General features: G+C 44.5%; 1 protein-coding gene across 1 annotated transcript in view; it reads left to right on the top strand.

Annotated features, from left to right (window-relative positions):
- The first annotated feature begins 693 nt into the window (after positions 1-693).
- Positions 694-12,170, top strand: part of LOC140482445 (indian hedgehog protein-like) — a 72,923-nt gene continuing 61,446 nt past the window's right edge. Inside the window, exon 1 of the mRNA XM_072579949.1 lies at positions 694-2,291. Coding sequence (XP_072436050.1) covers positions 1,983-2,291 — 309 coding nt within the window. The 5' untranslated portion in view covers positions 694-1,982. The remainder of the gene's footprint in view (positions 2,292-12,170) is intronic.

The following is a 12,170-nucleotide window of genomic DNA, read 5'->3' as shown; positions in this document are numbered from 1 at the left end:
CTGCGTGATACATTCAAGTAATCCCCAGTCTGAGGGACCCTACCTCATAGCCCCAGTACTGTACAATCCCCGGGGACGATATCTGACAGCCCAGTACTGTACAGTCCCCCAGTCTGAGGCGCTCTGTCTGACACTGCAGTTCCGTACAGTGCCAACACTCAGTGCCTCTTTCTCTCTCTCTTCCCCCAGTACTGGACAATATCTGACAGTACAGAATTGCAAGTTATCACCTCAGTCCTGGACAGACGGAGGACAGAAATGACTGATAGTTCAGCACCGGTCAGACTGTCTCCGGAATAAAGAGGCTGGAAGCCACAGCCCTGTCTGAAAACAAAAACTATTTGATTCGAAGCGTGTTCACTTTCCCTGGAAAATATATGTGGACACTGACGAATCAAGGCAGAGGAACAGAGCCCGGCAGGATTTTTGCGGGGAGATAAACAAACTGGACATGAGGGGTAAGAAACCCAGGACTGATCTGAAAAGCTGGTGGTGATTTGAGTTGTAAGGAGTCCGATGCAAGGAGTGAGTGAATTTCTCTCTCTCTCTCTCTCTCCACCTGTGACACAAGGCTCCAGAAGGGGCTGGATCTGGGACAGCGCGGGGGGGCAGGTGTGGTTTTAGCTGGGAGGAGGAGGGAGTGGGAATGTTTGGGTGTTGTGGGATGGATGTGTGAGAGAGAGAGAGGTCTAGTGTCCTCTCCCCTGTGTGAGTGTGTCTGTGTGTGTACACGGGGGGAGTGAGTGGTCAGGGGCGCGGTTGGCAGAGAGAGGGTGCGGTCTCCGCAGCGTCGGATCTGAGGGAACTCTCAGCGACTGTAACTGACTGGCCGGAGCCATTCAAGAGGTTCAGACCGGAGGTCCCACTCCGACTCTCTCTCTCTCTCTCTCCGCCCGGAGCTCAGGGGAGGGTGGGAAGACTGATCAGCTATAGAGCGCTGTCCCAGAGGGACTCTATCTCTCACTGATCCCTCTCTCTCTTGTCACCTTCCTGCCTCACTTGTTCCTTTTCCAATTGCAGTCACTTTCTTGTCCCTTTCTGCTTCCCTGTCACTCTCTCACCTGCTCTGAGATTCTCTCTCTCTCTCTCTGTGGATCTGTCACTTGCTGTGTTGGTGAGTGAGCAGATTTACCTCTCTCTGTCAGTCTCTGCCTTTGTCAGGGCTCTCCCTTCTCCAACCACCAGTGCATGTTCCTGAGCCATTACACCCGCTCAATTTTCACCTCCCCTGGTTCTCCCTCGCTCTCCCCTGTTTCTGTGACCCTCTCATTCCTTCTGAAGACTCTCCCCATCTCTCTATTCTTGTTCCCTCTCCATATCCTCTTTATTAATCTTCCTCTCTCACCATCGCTCCTCTAACATCACTCTCTTTCTATTCTTTTAACATCACTCTCTTTTCTATCCCTCTATACCATCCCTTTCTCTTTCTATCCCTCTACTATCCCCCTTTCCACCCCTCTGAATTACCGTTCTCTTTTCCACCTCTCTAATATCCCTCTCTCTCTCTCACCCTCTGCGCCAAAACCCCCCTCTGTTTCTCTCTGTCTCCCTATCTCTCCATCCTGCACACCCGGCCCTTCCTTGTAACTCTTCTTTCCTTGCCTCTCGGAATATTCCCGCTGTGTTATTTCTTCTGACTGTGTTTCCAGCTCCAACCACGAGGGTAAATCCCTCCCTTGCCCCTCTGCGGGGTTTCCCCCACCCCACCTTTATGCGGTGACAGAGCCAGAGAGAGAGAGAGAGCAGGCGGCTGGACCCGCTGCGCTCCCCGGGCAACACGGCTCCCCTGAATGGGGCAGAGTCGGGGCTCCTGCTGCAGGGGGGTTAACTGAGGTCCCCTTGCGTTGCTTTTAGGAGGTGTTGCCAATAACCCCCCCCCCCCCCCCCCGGATCAAGAGGTAGGGGAGTTAGAAGGAGGGGGATTGTAACTGATAGTGCTGATCTGACAGAGAGAGAGAGAGAGAGGGAGAGACCCGTGTACCATGAGAGTTCACTGGAGCGTGTCCTTAGTCCTGGTTAGCGGCTGCTCTCTGCTGCTGTGGCCCGCCGTGATGTCTTGCGGGCCGGGTCGGGGTTACGGGAGCAGGAGGAGACAGAACCGCAAACTCACGCCGCTCTCCTACAAACAATTCATCCCGAGCGTGCCCGAGAAAACGCTGGGAGCCAGCGGCAAGTCCGAGAGCAAGATCACCAGGAACGCGTCCCGTTTCAAGGAGCTAATTCCCAACTACAACCCGGACATCATCTTCAAAGACGAGGAGAAATCCGGTGCCGACAGACTGATGACTCAGGTAAAACACGGAAACAGAGAGACAGAGAGAGAGAGGTCAATATCGGAGGGGCTGCGTTCTCAGGATGGGACATCATCTCAGAATAAGGGCTGACACATTTGAAGCAGAGATGAGGAGAATTCCTCCTCTCAGACGGTAGTGTGGGATTGTTCATCACAGACGGCTGGGCGAATAAATATAGTCAAGGATGAGGTAGACATTCCTGACCAATAAGGGGATCTAAGGGAAAGTAGAATTGAGGATTATTAGATCAGCCATGATTTGTTGAGTAGGCACTCGTTGGGCTGAATGCCTGGCTCTGCTTGTGCGACTTTATAGAATCAGAACATGCCATTGGGCCCCTCCAACCCCAGCCTCGTGCTGGCCCTTCAGATCTCTCTACAACCTCCCCCCCACCCCCTCTTTTTGTCCTTGCAGTTTCCCCCATTCTGAAATCTATTGCTGAATGTGTTCCCAGCCCCACCTCCCTCAGATCCACAATGTGCGTCTCCCAATCCCCCTCGCTTCCAGCCCAGCAGAATAAAATCGAGCTGGACGTTTGACAGAGCCATGCCCGAGGTGGCGAGGTTTTCTCTGGAGCCGTCCGTGAGCAAAAACACAAAACACACAAAAAGGGTTCGCACTTTTCCACCGCTTCCTTCCAACTGAACTGCGGAGATGCCGAACAATTCGGCCCATCGTGTTTAATACTTTCCCTCTGGCCCTCCACACCTCTGTCCCTCGCCCTTCCAGCTCAGCCTTCAAAGAACCTACACCTCTGGCCACATCTATTGTAAGTTCCGGGTGTAAAGAAACTGTTTATTTTGTTTTCAGTTTTTTTAAATAAAAAAAACAAAATTGTTTTTTTTAATATATGGAAATCACCAATCAGTTCTCCTCGGGGTCATTGTTTTAAGGGGCAGCTGGTTTGTTTACCTTATTCCTTACAAATAGCGTTTGTCCTTTGCTCTTTGTCTATCTCTCTGAACTAGGTGAATATTTAGTGATAAGCTAAAGTTCCCCTGCCTCTGCGTTTGAATTAAGAAAGATCTCAGTTATATATAAATCCAATTGCTTTCAGAGTCTCCTAAAGCATGCCAGTAAAAATGATCCCAATTATTCAATATTTCCACTCCCGAGCGGTGTGTATTTTTTTAAGAAAAAATATTATTTATATAACAGGAGATTTGTTTAAGCGTGCTTTGGGTTATTCCAAAACAAGAACGCGCTGTCTTTATTTTATTTTCCCTGAAGTGAAGCGGAAACGTTGGGTCTGTGTGCTGTTTTTAAAGGCAGGGTTTATTTCCACTCCTCACTCTGATAAATCGACAATAACCTTTGTACAATGAACCAGGAGCCTGTTGTCGGGCAATCGGGCCGGAGTTCAGGGTTAAGAGTTTCAGTTCAGGGCAGGATCAAGGCTGGGGGCGCCAGGGCTGGAGGTCCCTCCTTGGGCAGGAGCATCACATTTTTAAAAAGGCGGGGAGGGGCAAAGAAAGGGGTTCGGTTTTCTCTCAAAAAATTCAGACATAACTAAGCTTGAAAGTTAAATATGTAAATATGCGTGTCTGTGTGTATGTGTTCAGGGAAATATTTGTGCATGTGTCTGTAAATATGTGTGTGTGCATGTGTCTATTAGTGTCCGGAAATTGTGTGAGTGCATAGGTGCATTAATGTTTGTGTGTATGCATTAGTCCTGTTTCTGTGAGCTCGTGTCCTGTGAGTGTGTGCATGTGTATTAATGTCCTGTTTTTGTGAGTGCATGTTAAAGTTATATCTGTGTGCGAGTGCATGTGTACATTAGTCTCTGATTTGTTTGTGTGTATGTGTGTGTAAATGTCCTGTCTCTGTGTGAACATGTCTTAGTGCCATATCTCTCTGTGTGTAAACGTTTATGTGTGCATTCATGTGTGTGTGTCTCTTAGTGTGTGTCTGTTAGTGTATTTGTCTTATTAGTGTGTCTCTGTCAGTGTGTGTCTATTAGTGTGTGTCTGTTAGTGTGTGTCTATTAGTGTATCTGTTAGTGTACGTGTCTATCAGTGTGTGTCTGTTAGTGTGTGTGTCTATCAGTGTATCTGTTAGTGTGTGTGTCTATTAGTGTGTGTGTCTGTTAGTGTATTTGTCTTATTAGTGTGTCACTGTTAGTGTGTCTCTATTAGTGTGTGTCTATCAGTGTGTGTCTGTTAGTGTGTGTGTCTGTTAGTGTATTTGTCTTATTAGTGTGTCACTTAGTGTGTCTCTGTTAGTGTGTCTATTAGTGTGTGTCTATCAGTGTGTGTCTGTTAGTGTGTGTGTCTGTTAGTGTATCTGTTAGTGTGTGTGTCTATCAGTGTGTGTCTGTTAGTGTATGTATGTCTGTTCGTGTGTGTGTCTGTTAGTGTATCTGTTAGTGTGTGTCTATCAGTGTGTGTCTATCAGTGTGTGTCTGTTAGTGTGTGTGTGTCTGTTAGTGTGTGTGTCTGTTAGTGTATGTGTCTATCAGTGTGTGTCTGTTAGTGTGTCTGTCTATCAGTGTGTCTGTTAGTGTGTGTCTGTTAGTGTATCTGTTAGTGTGTGTGTCTATCAGTGTGTGTCTGTTAGTGTGTGTGTGTCTGTTAGTGTATGTGTCTATCAGTGTGTGTGTCTATCAGTGTATCTGTTAGTGTGTGTGTCTATTAGTGTGTGTGTCTGTTAGTGTGTGTGTCTATCAGTGTGTCTCTGTTAATGTTTCTCTGTTAGTGTGTGTCTATTAGTGTGTGTCTATCAGTGTGTGTCTGTTAGTGTCTGTTAGTGTGTGTGTCTATCAGTGTGTGTCTGTTAGTGTGTGCGTGTCTGTTAGTGTGTGTGTCTGTTAGTGTATGTGTCTATCAGTGCGTGTCTGTTAGTGTGTGTGTGTCTGTTAGTGTATGTGTCTATCAGTGCGTGTCTGTTAGTGTGTGTGTCTGTTGGTGTCCTGTTTGTACGAGTGTCTCTGTCTATTAGTACTGAGTTTGATTGTTACCTCTGAATCTGTGTGAGTAGTTGTTTTTCATGTAGGAAATATTGGTGTACACTGTGTCGGAAATATTGGTGTACACTGCATAAGATTGTCCTTCAATAGAAATCATTACTGGCTCTGATTTCATGCAAGGTTATTGTTCATTTCAAGATTTCAGTTACACTTCAGAGTGCTATTATCAATTACACTCTGTAGCTTTCAATCCAATCTTGCACCCTCCAGTTCACCCTGAACAGTCCAAGGCACACTCACTGGTGATTAAAAAAGAGAATTCACTGAACATGAGGGTACTGGCTGGGCCAATATTTATTGCTTATTCCTAATTGCCCTGGAGAAGGGGATGGTGAGCTGCCTTCTTGAACTGCTGCAGGAACAGTGTTGTTAGGCAGGGAGTTCCAGGATTTTAACCCAATGACAGTGAAGGAACAGTAATATATTTCCAAGTCAGGATGATGTTTGGCTTGGAGGGGAACCTGCAGGTGGTGGTGTTCCTAATCACCTGCTGTCCTTTTCTTTCTAAGTGTTGCATTTCAAGGTTTTGACCCTCCATTAAAAGTTTTCTTGGTGAGTAGCTGCAGTATATACAACAACAGCACTGGAAGGAGTAGGTGTATAATACTGAAGCATACACTTATGGATTGTGGGTGTTGCTTAAACCTTATGCAGGACAGCTGGAGGTTTTGTAAATCTGAGTTAACATTGTGTTAATTAATTGATATCATTAGGTATAATAATACCTGCCTATACCCCCTCAACTCACTGATTGTAACTACTAAAGGAGATGTATGTTCATTGATTCCAGATACCCATCTATACCCCTCAAAGCAACATTGTAAACTGATGAAGTACTATCATTCTGACATTGAGTACTTGTCTATCCCTATTCTCAACATCATTCAGTCAGATTTCAGTCAGTCAGAATTCCCATTCCACAGACCTAGAGTCATAGAGATATACAACATAGAAACAGACCCTTCAGTCCAACTTATCCATGCTGACCAGACATCCTAATTAACCTAGTCCCATTTGCCAGCATTTGTCACAAATCCCTCTGAACCCTTCCTATTTGTGTACCCATCCAGATGCCTTAATGCACAGAATATAGAACATATACCGCATAGAACAGTTCAGCACAGGACCAGACCCTTCAGTCCATGGTGTTATGCCAAACATAATGGCAAATTAAACTAATCCCTTCTGCCTCCCCTTGGTCCATATCCCTCTGTACCTTGCATATTCATGTGCTTATCTAAAAGTCTCTTAATCGCCCCTATCGTATCTGCCTCCACCACCACTGCTGACAGTTCATTCCACACATCTACCACTCTCTGTGTAAAAAGACTTGCCCCTCACATCTCCTTTCAGCTTACTTTCTCATCGTAAATATATGGCTCCTAACATTAGACATTTCGAATGAGCTTTTAAATGTTGTAATTGTACCAGCCTCTACCACTTCCTCATTCCATATACACACCACCCTCTGCATGAAAAAGCTGCCCCTTAGCTCACTGTAAACCTATGCCCTCTCGTTTTGGACTCCCCCACCCTGGGAAAAAGACCTTGGCTATTCATCCTATCTATGCCCCTGATGGTTTTATAAACCTCTATAAGGTCACCCCTCAGCCTCCGACATTCCAGGGAAAACAGATCCAGCCTATTTAGCCTCACCCTATAGTTCAAATTCTCCAAACCCAGCAACATCCTTGTAAATCTTTCCTGCATCACTTCACATTTCTAAGATGATGCTCCCAATGCAGTACTGGGGTCCTGCTGGACATACTGTCTTTTGTACAAAGTGTTTAGCCAGGAGCATGTCTGACCTCTCAGGTGGACACAAAGGATTCTGTGAGTGAGGGAGTTATCCCCACTGTCCAGGGCCAATATCTATTCCTCAGACAATGACTTCATCCCACCTACCATTTGTTCAGTCTTTCTGTGCTGGGATTGATGGATACAATTCCCACATTACAACAGAAGCTACACTTTAAAAGTATCCAATTAGCTACAAAGCACTTTGAGGGGGGAGTCTGTCAAAGTTACTGCATACATACAATTCTTTTCTCATTAGGATGAGGTGCCCATTCGGATTAATTTAATGGATTAACAGCTCCAAACAATTATCAGATCGTTGAATTCAAAGCCAGTTTTAATGTAGAAAAGACAGCAGCCCATTTATACACAAGCCATCAGTTCAGATACAGTCGGGTGGTATTCTATTTAAAATTCAGATGGCAATGTGCACTTATATAGCATCCCACCACAGTAAAATATATTCTCAAAACCCTCTGCGCTATTGGACGCATAAACACCCAGTGACCAAATGGTAAGATTTAAGGAGAGGGACATGGAGACTCAAAGAGGTTTAAGGAGGGAATTCCAGAGTTTGGAACTGGGAGAGCTGAGGGTGCATCCGCCAATGATATTGCACAGTATAATTTGCTGGAATTTCTGAGGCAGTGTAAATGGCAGTAAGCATGATGGAACTGTCCTTGCCAGGACCTCAGCCTGGCCTAAATCATCAGTTTGCTTTAAAACTTGATTATGACTCTAGCATGCTTGTTTATTTTTGCAAACGTTATTTCTCCTGTGCCACTCCCCATCGGCCCAGCTGTGGAGATCTGCAGCAGGATCAATCGATTGAATCACCTTTCGCTTCTCTTTAGCAACAGAAACGTAAAGACTTAAAAGCAACAATGCAGTTGTATTTATATAGCACCATTCACAATATCCCCAAAACATGTTGGAGCCAATGAAATGTTTTGTTGAAGCAAAATTGATGTACTCAGGAAATGTGGCAACCAAATTAAAAACAAATATACGTGGAGATTTGAAATGCAAGGAGAACTGCGTCAAAGTGAGCAAAATTGCCCATGAGGAAATTACGAAAAGAAATAGGCCGTTGACCCCCTTGAACCTGCTCCACTATTCAATAAGATTGTCACTGATTTGACTATTCCATACTCCTGCCTACCCACCGTGAAATCAACTCTCTCGCTAATGAGGTATCTATCTACCTCTGTCTTACATATATTTATGATGTGGAGGTGCCAGTGTTGGACTGGGCTGGAGAAGATCAGAAGTCACACAACACCAGGTTATAGTCCAACAGGTTTATTTGCAATCACAAGCTTTCGGAGTGCTGGCCCTTTGTGAATGAGCAGTTCTCTGAAAGCTTGTGATTTCAAATAAACCTGTTGGACTATAAACTGGTGTTGTGTTACTTCTAACATTAGATTTGAAAATTGAGATAATTTTGCTCACTCAATTTTGTTTTGACTTTTAGTTTAGAAAGATGTTCTGTGTTGGTGAAGTCTTGAAGGGCCTATTCCTGTGCAGTATTATTCTTTGTTCTTTGCTCTTTTAACTAAAGCTTTGTAGCCTCCTAATGTCCCCTTCACACATTACTTTTTTGTTCATCTTGGTGTCATTAACAAATTTAGCAATTGTGCCTTTTGTTCCCTGATCCAAATCATTTGTATAAATTATTGATATCCCAGCACTGTCCCCTTTGGCACACCACTCATTGCATCTTGCCAGCCAGAAAATGACCAGTTTGTGCCTACTGTCTGCTTCCTGTTCCTCGCCAAGTTTCTATCCTGGCCATTATGTGATTACACACACCACAAGTCTTTATTTCTCCCAGTAACCTTTGATGTGGCACCTTATCAAATGCCAACTGAAAATCTAAATACAATGCATACACTGGTTTCCCCTTTATCCATAGATCATGTGAAACCTGAAAGGGTTCAGAAAAGACTTACAAGGATGTTGCCACACCTGGAGGGTTTAAACTATAAGGAGAGGCTGAATAGGCTGAGGCTATTTTCCCTGGAGAGTCGGAGGCTGAGGGGTGACCTTATAGAGGTTTATAAAATCATTAGGGGTGTGGATAGGGTAAATAGACAATGTCCTTTCCCTGGGGTGGGGAAGTTTAGGTTTAGGGTAAGAGGGAAAAGATATAAAAGGGACATAAGGGGCAACTTATTCATGCAGAGGGTAGTGAATGTGTAGAATGAGCTGCCAGAGGAAGTGTTGGAGGCTGGTATAATTACAACATTTAAAAGGCATCTGGATGGGTATACAGATGGGAAGAGTTTAGAGGGATATGGGCCAAATGCTGGCAAATGGGACAAGATTAGTTTAGGATTTCTGATCGGCATAGACAAGTTGGATCGAACGGTCTGTTTCTGTGATGTACGTCTCTATGACTCTAGAGGGCAAAGATTTAAGGTGAGAGGAGAAAGATTTCAAAAAGACCTGAGGGGTAACATTTTCACACAGAGAGTGATGACAAATGCTGGCAAGTGGGATTAGGTCAGACTGGGATGTCTTGTCAGCGCGAATGAGTTGGACCGATGGGTCTGGCAAAGTTGCCCCTCTGGTCCCTTTTAAATCCTTCTCCTGGCACCTTAAAAGTACGCCTTCTAGTTTTGAACTCTTCTACCCTGGGGAAAAGACCTTTCCCATTCACCTTATCTATGCCCTTCATGATTTTATAAACCTCCATATGGTCACCCCTCAACCTCCTATGGCCCGGTGAAAAAATTCCCAGACCTCTCCTTACAACTCATAATCATTCGGTCCAGTCCAGACACCATCCTGGTAAATCTTTTTTGAACCCTTTCCAATTTGACAATATCCTTTTTATAATTCCATCAGTACTTCTGACGGGATTTGAGCACATTTTGTCAGAGCATCAACCTGGGCCTGTCAAATTGCTAGCCTGGTGACATTACCTCGACACAACCATTTCTCATTTTATTTAGTTCAGATGAAGGTCTCCCAAATAGCAATGTGACAATTGTCAGATAATCTATAAACATTGTTGCTGTGGACACAGGGGAGATCTCCCTTCTTCTTGCCGAAATTGGTGCCATGCGAGAAGGGCAAGTTTATTTTGATTTATTATTGTATCTATTATTGTATTTATTATTGTGAAAAGTTTTGTTTTGCGTGCAGTACAGACAGATCATACCATATAAAGTGCACTAAGGCAATAGAACAGGGTGAGGAATACAATGTTACAGCTGCAGAGAAGGTGCACAAAGAGCGAAATCAACATTAAATTTAAAATTTGTGAGATCCATTCAGAAGTCTGATAACATTGGGAAGACGTGTTCTTGAATTTGTTGGTTTGTGTTCTTGAACATGTGTTTCCTCCCACAGTCCAAAGAGGTGCAGGTCAGGTGAATAGGCCATGCTAAATTGCCCTTAGTGTTAGCTGCATTAGTCGGAGGGAAATGGGTCTGGGTGGGTTTCTCTTCAGAAAGTTGGTGTGGACTTGTTGGGCCAAAGGGCCTGTTTCCACACTGTAGGGAATCTAATCTAATCTAAAAAAGTATCTTCCACCCAAGGTTGGAAGAGATTATAGCCGGGGTGTGGGGTGATCTTTGATGAGGTTGACTGCCTTCCCAAAGCAGTGAGGTAAATAGATGGAGTCAATGGATGGAAGGTTGGCTTGTGTGATGGACGATGCTTGGGTTCATAGCTCTCTGTAGTTTCTTATGGTCCTGGGCAGAGCAATTGCCATACCAAGCCGTGATGCATCCGGATAGAATATTTTCTATCTATAAAAATTGGTAAGAGTCCACACTGTAGGGAATCTAATCTAATCTTTACGGGCATGCTAAATTTCCTTAGTCCCTCGAGGAAGTAGGGAGATTGTTGTGCTTTATCACCTCATCTGAAAGGCAGCCTTTCTGACAGTGCAGCACAAAAATCAGCTTAATTTCTGTGCTTACGGGATAAGTTTCTGATAGAGACCAGAGAGCTGACTGGGTTAGAGTGGTGCTGGAAAAGCACAGCAGGTCAGGCAGCATCTGAGGAGCAGGAGAATCAACGTTTTGGGCAAAAGCCCTTCACGCTGCCTGACCTGCTGTGCTTTTCAAGCACCACTCTAATTGAGACTCTGAGCTCCAGCAGCTGCAGTCCTCACTCTCAACCAGAGAGCTGGCTGCTGGGCCGGGATTGGCATTGCCTCTCTGCTGTTGCTTCACTTATTTTCCTAAGCTCTGCAGGTGATCCTGTGGAATTCTCTGCCACACAAATTGGTTGAGGACAAAGCATTTAAGGAAGAGTTAGATATAGTCCATAGGGCTAGAGATATCAAAGGATTTGAGAAGAAAGCAGTTACAGGGGACTGAATCGGATGATCAGCCACTGTCATATTGAATGGTAGAGCAGGCTTGAAGGGCTGAATGGTCTATTCCTGCTCCTATTTTCTGTATGATAGTTTTAACATGTGCTGGTTTGATATTTGTGAATTGTAGTACAAAATATGGAGCTTGATAGGCTGAAAACACACGCTTCTCAATCGCTCAGTTTGTACATTTATTGCATGGACCTCTACTGTGCAGATCTCCATCTCCATTGAAAGCGAAATATCACGGATACTTGAAATGTGAAAAAAATCACAGAGATTACTGGAGAAGGGTAACTCAGAAGGAGAGTTGCAATAGACTGGAAACATTGACTCTATTTCTCTCTCTACAGATGTTGTCAGACCTGCTGAGTTTCTCCAGCTTTCTCTGTGTTTGATCAGTTTCAATCCGTGAGTTTCGACTGGAGATACTAGTCTCAGCAGAAGTAGTATGAGCGTTTGACCACTGGGAGAAAAATAAAATGTTGCCAGTGATAGAGGCGAGATAAATAGTGGCTAGGACAGTGGGTAGAACTCAACTATACATTCTTTAGAAAAGCTCAGTAGATCTGGCAGCATCAGTGAAGAGAAATCAGAGTTAACATTTTGGGTCCAGTGACCCTTCCTCAGAACCCTTCACAGTTGCTCCCAGACCTGCTGAGCTTTTTCAGCAATTTCTGTTTCTGCTTCTGATTTACAGTATCCCCAGTTCTTTCAGTTTTTATACCTTTCTTAGTCTTTGTTCATAGGATAGGTGCTTTGCTCGATGGGCAAACATTCTCTA

Source organism: Chiloscyllium punctatum, chromosome 10 (assembly GCF_047496795.1).
Source record: "Chiloscyllium punctatum isolate Juve2018m chromosome 10, sChiPun1.3, whole genome shotgun sequence".
In the NCBI taxonomy this organism is placed as follows: Eukaryota; Metazoa; Chordata; class Chondrichthyes; order Orectolobiformes; family Hemiscylliidae; genus Chiloscyllium; species Chiloscyllium punctatum.
This window is presented reverse-complemented; position numbering and strand designations above follow the sequence as displayed.